The sequence below is a fragment of the Trichechus manatus genome, unplaced genomic scaffold (assembly GCF_000243295.1).
Source record: "Trichechus manatus latirostris isolate Lorelei unplaced genomic scaffold, TriManLat1.0 scaffold00008, whole genome shotgun sequence".
NCBI lineage: Eukaryota > Metazoa > Chordata > Mammalia > Sirenia > Trichechidae > Trichechus > Trichechus manatus.
In genome coordinates this window covers 5769724-5779089 of record NW_004443944.1, presented here as the reverse complement: position 1 = coordinate 5779089, position 9366 = coordinate 5769724, and the positions used below count along the sequence as shown (strand labels likewise).

The window sequence follows — 9366 nt, the reverse complement described above, 5'->3', positions numbered from 1 at the left end:
TTCCAAGGAACAGCTGGTGGATTTGAACTGTCAACCTTTTGGTTAGCAGCCCAGCACTTAACCACTGCACCACCAGGGCTCCAAAGGGAAGTGACACCAGGTGGTAACTCAGATCCATAGGAAGGAGTAATAACCACTGGAAACGGTAAATATGAAAAACTATATTTTTTCCTTCTCATTTGAAACACAACTGGCTAATACAAAGATTCTAACATTGGGTTATAGAGTTTATAGGGTCACTCTGAGTCGGCATCAGCTCGACGGCCGTGGGTTTGGTTTGGGGTTTTGTATAGTGTATATAGGTTTAAAGTACATGACAACAGTAGTACAAAGGACAGAATTTGATTCTTGCAAAGTTCTTATATTTTACATCAAGTGGTTTAACATAAACTCAAAGGAGACTGATAAGAACGCATGTTGTAGATACAAAGGCCACCACTTGGGAAGTAATACTAGAACGATAGCTACAAAGCCCGTAGAGGACAGTGAACACTAAACAATATTCAATTAATTCAGGAGAGGAAAGGAAGAACAGAGCAATAAATTTAAAAAAAAAAGGAACAGTAGCCACATGGTAACCTAACCCATATATACCAGTAACTACGCTAAGTGTTAATGAAATGAACATCCCACTTAAAAGGCAGAGATGGTCAGATTGGATCAAAAAGCAAGACCCAACTATATGCTGGTTATAAAAGGATCATCTTAAATATAAAAACAGAGAAGTTGACAATAGGAAAATGGAAAAAGGTATTCTAGGCAAGTGGTAAGCAAAAGAAAGCTGTTGTGGTTATTAACTTAGACTTGAAGACAAGGACTGTTATCAAAGATAACGAGGTGCATAATGATACAGGCAGCGTGAGGATGGAAATGTCTTGTATATGAATATAAATTACTGTATTGATGTTGCATACCATGTGAGGGAAGTGTTTTACATCCTGGTGGGATGGCAATTACATGGATGTGTGTGTACATTTGTCACCTTATCAAGTTGTAGACTTAAAGACCTTTGCATTTCTCTCTGAATTTCACCTTACGAATCTGAATGTTTAAAGAAAAAAAAATCCAAGACCTTGTAAAGGGCATTGCCAGTGTAAGTTCATCAAAATGAAATCTAATACCATAACCTTTATTCTGTCTGTATACTCCTGTCTCATTTTCTCTTACCCTGTGGAAGCCTATAATCCAGCATTTTAAGTCTTTTTCTCTTGATGATGTAGCTCCTTTTCTGGAGTGCTCTGTCTTGCTTACAGTCTTTATTGTTTTCTTTTCTCTTAAACCTAACATCATGTTATTGGAAGTTGGCAGGCTTTCACCTCAGAAGTCGGGATTTTTCTCACAAAATCCAATCAGATGTGTGAATCTGGCATTTGGTTTGACATCACCCCATGCTTCCACAGTTCTTCTCCATTTATTCACCACATACAGAACGAATACCTCGGTGTGCCAGGTCCGGAGCTAGGCCCTGGGATACAGTGGCGGGCTAAACCATACGCTGTTTCCCCTCATGGCACTCGTGCTCATTTCCCTGTCTTTTGTGAAGCTCAGATGAACATGGATGTCTAAAAGCCAAAAGGTAAAGCTCTCTGGGTAAGAAGCACACTGGCTGTACCGTGGACCAAATGCTCACCCATGTGACAGTTCTGACCTGAGTTTAGGGGTAAGCCACAGGAGCTGACTGAGATCAGGATAGGAGTACAGCATGTCACGTATACATAGGAGTAGCTTTCAAAGTGGGTGTGTAAGACAAAGATCAAGGGTAGATAAAGTCCTCGCCTTTCAACGTTGGCTCCACATTTGGTGGGTAAGGGGCTCACACTGTGATAGGTACCCAGGAACTGAGGCTGACTAGGCAAAGAGCTTCCATTTTCCATCTCATACCATTGTCCAGAGCAATGGCCCACTAAATCACCCTCGCTACTAAAATTGTTTTGTTCTCTGCCTTTCTTTCTTGTCCCTCCCTTTTGTGTGTGTTGGGGCAGGGGTGAGGGGCATAGGTGATTGATTGGGAAGGAGCTGGGTAAACAGAGTTAAATTCACATAAATGGAATGAGCTGTGCACCCAGCATTTGGGAATTGCTGCACTCAAGGAGATATCAGAAAAGCAAGTTGCAAACCCATCCAAGTAGTGGATGTAAATGTGTGTTCATTTCTGTAGTACAATCAGCACTTAGATTACAAGGTTATCTTTACGACACCCAGATGCAGCCACTTCTCTGGAGAGCTATTTGCGGCATTATTTTTATCTCAGGGATAGTTGGGGAAGCCAAAGTTTAAAGTCCTATTGAACAAATGAATTCGGAAATTATAACATTGAGTTCAATTTAAAAGCCTTTTTAGCTGAAACAATTGTTAATAGCACCATATTTAATTCCTATAAAACTGTATTCTAAACTCCTTCTGAGAGACATTGCAGTGGTACATTCGAAGTTTGGCCTTTGGTAATGACTGCTTCATTTGCTTCCGACCATCGCGTCATCTTCTTCGGATTAAGAGAAACATTACCTTCTTGTTTGGAGATAATGGGCTTCAAAGTCGAGTGAAAAACATATTTAACCCGTTTTCCTAATCTCGTTGTTTATTTTCGCCCTTCTCTGCAGTTTCGTGCCTTAGCGCCGATGTATTACCGAGGGTCAGCGGCAGCTATAATCGTCTATGACATCACAAAAGAAGTAAGCTATCCAGAGTTTTCTTAGGCTGTTCTGAAAAGCCTCCCTTGGTTGCGTGTATCTGCAGCTCGTTTCCTCTGCTGTGTTACAGGAAACATTTTCCACCTTAAAGAACTGGGTAAAGGAGCTCCGGCAGCACGGCCCGCCTAATATTGTGGTCGCCATTGCCGGAAATAAGTGCGATCTGATCGACGTCAGGTGAGTTATTAGAGCGGGCGAGGACAGTGCCGATTAGGTGTTCCTTCTCTCCCTGGGAAAGACCCAATAGGAGCGTCTTGCTTTTATTTTATCTCCGACGTTGAAAAATTCCTTTTCGTTGGGCGATTCGAGTCCGGAAGTTTTCAAACTAAAATGAAGATTCCAGGAATTTGGGGCTGATGACACCGCGTCCTTGGAGAGGCGTGTGGTTTGTTCAAACCCTGGTCTCCAAATACTTGACGCTGTCAAGATAGTGTCACCCTAGCCTCTGGTGACAGGATGCTTCAATGGGGAAAGGAGATTTCTTGGCAGTTTCCCAGGATCACCTACATGGTTCTCAAAGCAAGAGCTTTACTTTTGGAGGAATCTCACAACACGGATGAACCTGGAGGACATTATGCTGAGTGAAATAAGTCCATCACGAAAGGACAAATATTGTATGAGACCTCTATTGAAAAAGTCAAGGAAAGGTTTGCACACAGACAGAAACCTTCTTTGATGGTTACCAGAGAGGGGGGTGGGTAAGGGAAAACCGCTAACTAGATAGTAGACACAGACTAAGTCGGGAGAGAGAATACATCTGGAGGGAAAGAAACCCCTTCCCTTTTCTATTCATTCGTTGACCACCTTGCTGGTCGGGCCACGTGTTCAGGTTAACGGTGGAAGTGGTGTGACTGGGAGGGCCTCCTTTGCCGTCCATCGTATATCTGGTTAATTACTAGGAAGGTGGGGATAATCTTAAGGTCTTGGCAGGTGGAGTTTCTGATTTGCAATTGTTGCATTCCAGAGAAGTCATGGAGAGAGACGCTAAGGACTACGCCGACTCCATCCACGCAGTGTTTGTAGAGACCAGCGCAAAAAACGCCATAAACATAAATGAACTCTTTATAGAAATTAGTGAGTATCTCTGTGCCTGGCGGGTGTCCTCTGTGCAGAGCCACTGTCTTGCTGGTTAGAATTCTCACCTTCCTCAGAGGAGGCTAGTCTGCTACTGTCCTCAGTGGAATGAGATGTGAGAACATAAGAGTGACAGCCGCTTGCCTGTCATGGTATCATTGCTGGCGAGCTGCTGGCTGGCAACGTAGCCCTTCCATGAAGACTGCTAGGTAAATAGTTCACAAGGCCTTGAGGTCACAGAAGCTGCCGTTTCTCCCTCTTTCTCCCTTTAAATGTGCTTCAGTTAGTTTTCCAGGGTCATTGACAATGAGCCAGATAAATAAAGAGAAATACGTGCACGTGTGATTCTGCTGGCAGGAAAGCCTCAGCTGTCAGCACGAGGCAAGTCGAAAGGTCAGCCCTCCTTTCTCTTCCCCTCCCCTTTCCAGCTGGCGTGTGAGTGTGATGAGACAGGTGGGAGGGGGCCACCGCGCACCTTTGGGATCCTCTGCGGAGTGTATTTGTGTTTATTCATTGCATGCAAATTCATCAGAATGTTTACTGAGATCGGTTCCAGGCTCAGGAGAGATGGTCATGAACCAGTTAGACGTGGCCCGGCGCTCGGAGCGCACACTCGACTGTGGAGACAGACAGGAAGCTCAGCGACAAAGGTCGTTTCAGATAGTACTGAGGACTGAAGGGAGGCATCGGGGTGGAGAGTGTCTGCAGGCTGGCGGGGGGTCCCTCTGCAGAGCTGAGACTCGGTAGAGCAGGACACGCAGGGACTCCGGGTTTAAGTTACCCAGAATTCAGGCTGCCCCTGTGGGAAGGGAGGTGCCGGCAGAGCGTGGTGCGCTTGCCCCTTGGGATGCACTGTTCGGCTGAGAGTGGAGATTATTGCAGCCGGAAGGGCCGTTGGCCACCACGTAGACAAGGGGGCACAAGCTTGATGCCCACCAGGGCCAGGCAGGGGACCATGAGTGGAGCTGGCCTGGGGGAGCACCGGAAATCGGGGTCGGCAGACCGCACTGGGGACCCTGACGCCTGCAGGTGCACGCCCAGCTCCAGCCATCGCGGCCCCAGTGGAACATGCACCCCTGGTGGTCCAATTGCTGGAGGGTGGTTGGTTTTGTTTTATTTGATGTTTTTAGTTCGTTTGTTCAGGGAAACCAGAAATCTGGATGTTTCTGTGCCATGTCCCCATTGTTTAGATGTAGCCGCTAATTTAGACATCCTCAGAGTCCTGTGCAGGCGTGACGAACCCATCTGCCGGCCAGGTGGGCGGCAGGTTTGCAAACTCTAGTCTGACCCCTTTGTTTCAATATTAAAAAGTCATGATAGTTACTGTCTTGCTAGATGGTAAATTGGAGTTACCCAGATGCATTCTTGAAAGGCCGCCTATGAAGGCCAGTTGGGAACTGATCCCAGGTCAAGTTACGGTACCAAAGTGTGCCATGTCGCGAGTGTGTTAGAGTCCTCACTGTTAACTAAAGACTGTGTTCTTCACAACAGCGGTGTGAAAAACAGGCGGGTAGTGAACACACCACCACCGAGACTCCTGATGTAAAAAAACCGGTATTAGCGAAGATGAGAACGGTTTAGAAATGCAGATAGCGTTTGCTCTTCACTGGGCGTTGTCAAGGTGCCGTCCGCACAGTGTCTGACTCACTCACTTTTTATTGAAGTGTAACTAATATACTTGCAGAAAAGTGCACATATCAAAAATACAAAGGTTGATGAACTTTCACAAACTGAGTACCCGCCTCTAACCACGCCTTCAGGAGCCTCCCTTGTGCCCCATTCCAGTTACCGCCCCCCAAGGGTCACTGCCGTCCTGACTGCTCACTCTGCAGATCGGTTCTGCCTGTTTTTGTACTTTATAGTTTTTAAAAACATAACTGTATTTAACCCTTTTGTGTCTGGCTGCTTTCGTACTACCTTACATTGTGAGTTTCATATCATTGCATATAGCTGTAAAGTGTGTGTGTGAGAGACAGACACACACCCACATACACACAACCCAAGGGACAGGGGGACTTTATCCACCATGTATTTATCCATATTCTGCTGGGGATAAGCCTTTGGGTGGTTGTTTCCAGTTTGGAGCTGTTAAAAATAGTACTGCCCTGAACATTCCGGTTCGTGTCCTTTGTGAACATACGAACACACTTTTGTTAGGTATAGTTATACCCAGGAGTATTACCACACAGTTTTCCAGGTGGTTATACCAGTTCCCACTCGCCCAGTGGTGTGGGAGAATGCCGGCCGCGCCCCATCTCTGGTGGGTAGGAAGTAGTGGATCCAGCGCCCAGCTCCTGAGGCTGAGTGCCTCTCCATGCATTCATTTACATGGATAGGTACCTGGATCTCCTCCTTTGTGAAGTGCCTATTCTGTCTTTTGCCTGTTTTCCTCTTGGGTTATATGCCTTTTTCTTAATGTTTTCTAGTTTTTTGCATAGTTTAGAAGTGAGTCCCTTGTGGATCGTGTGGATTACAAATATCTTCTACTCTGTGACTTGACTTTCAGTTTTTAAACAACTCCTATGATGAACTGAAGCTTTTCATCTTAAATAGTCCAGTTTATCCCTGTTCCCCCTTGGGGTTAGCATTCTTAATCCTGTTTAAGAAAGCAGGGCCTACGCCCAAGTTTTGAGGAAGTTCTTCTCATCTTTCTTCGGAAAGCTTCAGTAGTTGCCAGCTTTTTTAAGTCACATTCCAGCGGTGTCTCTGTGATACCAGCTATGTTTGCAATATCCATGTATTGAGAAATTTGTAATGACGAGAAAGCTTCAGTGTTCACAGCAGCATCTCCTGGCGTTGGAAAACTAGTTGTAGGACCTACTAGGGAGCATGTTTCTAGTCTCTCTAGAAACCAGGCTTTGCACGACCCACAAGGATTTGCAGACTGCTCAGATGGTGGGGGCAGAGGTCAGAGGTCAAGGGCCTGAGAGTCAGCAGAGATGCCATCCTAGCCTTGGTCATTTCAAAGATGTATGTGTCATGTCATTTAATGTTTATGAAATACCTCCGTGCCAGGTACTGTGCTCAGTGGGTACTGAAAACACAGGGATGGAGAGGCCGGATCTCCCCTCCAAGAGCGTGTGGTTGATGCAAGGGAGACAGTCTTATAAACAAGTGTGTAACCGCGGGCTATGGTGCCCTGGCTGGTTGCAGTGTCAGAGATGCTGGAGAGAGCCAGGAAGTAGAAGGGTCAGAGAGCCTTTCAGGAGAAGCAGTTCTTGAGTCATCAGCCTGGTAGGTGGATGGGTGATTTAAGGTTCCTCTCGAAATTGACATTATGCTTCTCAGAGCAGTAAAGTGAAACCTGTTCATTCTCGTGCATTGTTGGTTAGAGAATAAAGTGGCACAACTTCTTCAGAGTGCCATTTGGCAGCATCTTTCAAAGTTTAAATTGCCCGTCCTCCTTGCATTTGTGCTAGACAGACCCTGGGAGTACCGTGTGGGTCAGATAAACACCCAGGAGTAGCATAGTGTGACCAGCTACTCTACTCTGCTCGTTTATCCTGCACACACACACTTGCAGGGTCACAAAGACAGACGGCCAGGGCTGTTGTTTGCATCATTGTTCGTAACGTCAGAGTATCGAGACAGACTGAATACCCGTCAACAAGGGAAGTGTCGAGTAGATTATGGTGAGCTATACAGCCGTATTATAGAACTAGTAAAAAGAACATGGCGGCTCTCGATGTACTTACAGGGAACCAATCCCAAGATGTTACATGAAAACAACAAGGCAGAGAGCCGTACCTGGAGTTCGCTTCCATTTGGGTTTCAAAAAGCGGGGTGGGGATCTGTGTGCACGTGTGTGTGTCTGCATGCCTCCCTCTAGAAGGCTGCTCGAGAAGTGGGCCCCAGTGGTTGCCTGTGACAGAGACAGGCACATGCTGCTTGAATTTGGTTTTTTGTTTGTTTTTGTTGTTGTTGAGAACACACATAGCAGAACATACACCAGTTCAACAATTTCTGCATGTACAATTCAGTGATATTGATTACGTTCATCAAGTTGTGCGACCATTTCTCACCCTCCTTTTCCAAATTGTTCCTCCCTCATTAACATAAACTCACTGTCCCCTAAGTTTCCTATCTAGCCTTTCGAGTTGCTGTTGTCAATTTGATCCCATGTAGATAGATCTTAAAAGAGCACAATGCTGAAGGCAGACATTGTTTTACAATTAAGCTAAACTATTGTTTGGTTTAAAGAAGACTTCAGTGGCTATTTTTGGTTGAAGGTTTCAGATTTAAAGATAATCTCAGGGCAGTAGTTTTGAGGGTTCATCTAGCCTCCCTGGCTCCAGAAAGTCTGGATTCCATGAGAATTTGAAATTCTGTTCCACATTTTCTCCCTTTTGATCAAAAATTCTTCTATAGAGTCTTTGATTTTAACATTCAATAATGGTAGCTGGACACCATCCAGTTCTTCTGGTCTCATGGCAGAGAAGGCAGGTGAATTTGTTTTTAACATGTGTACGTGTTACCTATTCAAAACGAAATGTTTCTAACGTGTTTTTTTAATTAAAATGTTTTTATGAAATGCAATGTAATCCTGGGACAGAAACAAGACATTGATGGAAAAACTGGTGACATCGAATAAAGTCTGGAGCTCAGATGAGAGTAATGTGCCAGGGTTAAATTCTTCATTTCAACGGCTGTCCCATGGAAACAAGTTACTAACATGAGGGGGAGCTGGGTCAGGGGTACACAGGAGCTCTCTAAATTACCTTTGCAACTTCCCTGTGAATCTGAAAATTATTCCAAAATAAAAAGTTTATTTATTTTTATTTTAATGAAACGTGTTGAACTGTACATACAGAATTGTTGTGCCTGAGAGTGAACAGATTTGGAAAGTTAAAATTCACTGCCTTCCCCGTCTCATCTTGGTTTAGGTCGAAGAATTCCATCCACTGACGCCAGCCCACCGCCTGGCAGTAAGGGCTTCAAACTCCGAAGACAGGCTTCAGAGCCGAAGCGAAGCTGCTGTTGACCGAGCCTCAGCCACTCAGACTTGGTGATGAAGTAGGTGGTCCTTAGCAGGAGGGTTGGGGTCCCTGCCACAGGTTTTCACCTGGCCGGTCTTGGGTCTTCTTCGTGCAAAAAGGATTCACAGAAATGGACCAGTTGTGTTCTCTCGACAACTGCAGCAATGAAATTTCAGTCTCTGGACTCTGTTATGTGAAGAACCTCTGGTGTGCAAAGGACTACATCACTGGTTTTTGACTTTGCTGAAAAGGAACATATCATTGTATGGATGATAGGATTAAATTGTTGAGTAGTTTTGTAATCAAGATTTTATGTACCATTTGTAAAGGGAAAATTAGCACTTTCATGGTTCTTGAGGGGGAGAAAAAGACCTTGTGGAGATGGTGATTTCCTCGGTTTCCCATTGCCACTGTTTTAGGGAGCTGCACTATTTAAAATGTGGTCGGCTATCAAAAGTGGCGGGATGGCGATTACTATTTGAAGCTAAAACGAGTCATGTATAGGATTGATGGAAAAGATTTCACCCCCCTGCCATCTCTAACGCACTTTTCATTGAAAATACTGGCCAACAATGCAGACAGGCAGTGAACCACAGCTCCACCCTCGCAGCTCAGCCTAGGTTTGC

General features: G+C 45.1%; 1 protein-coding gene across 1 annotated transcript in view; it reads left to right on the top strand.

Moving 5' to 3' along the window:
- The window catches only part of RAB22A (RAB22A, member RAS oncogene family), a 56926-nt gene extending 47608 nt beyond the window's left edge, over positions 1–9318 (top strand). The window contains exons 4-7 of the mRNA XM_004370209.3: positions 2601–2672; positions 2761–2867; positions 3655–3764; positions 8648–9318. Of these exons, the coding sequence (XP_004370266.1) occupies positions 2601–2672; positions 2761–2867; positions 3655–3764; positions 8648–8745 (387 nt within the window). The 3' untranslated portion in view covers positions 8746–9318. The remainder of the gene's footprint in view (positions 1–2600; positions 2673–2760; positions 2868–3654; positions 3765–8647) is intronic.
- The last annotated feature ends 48 nt before the right edge of the window (positions 9319–9366 follow it).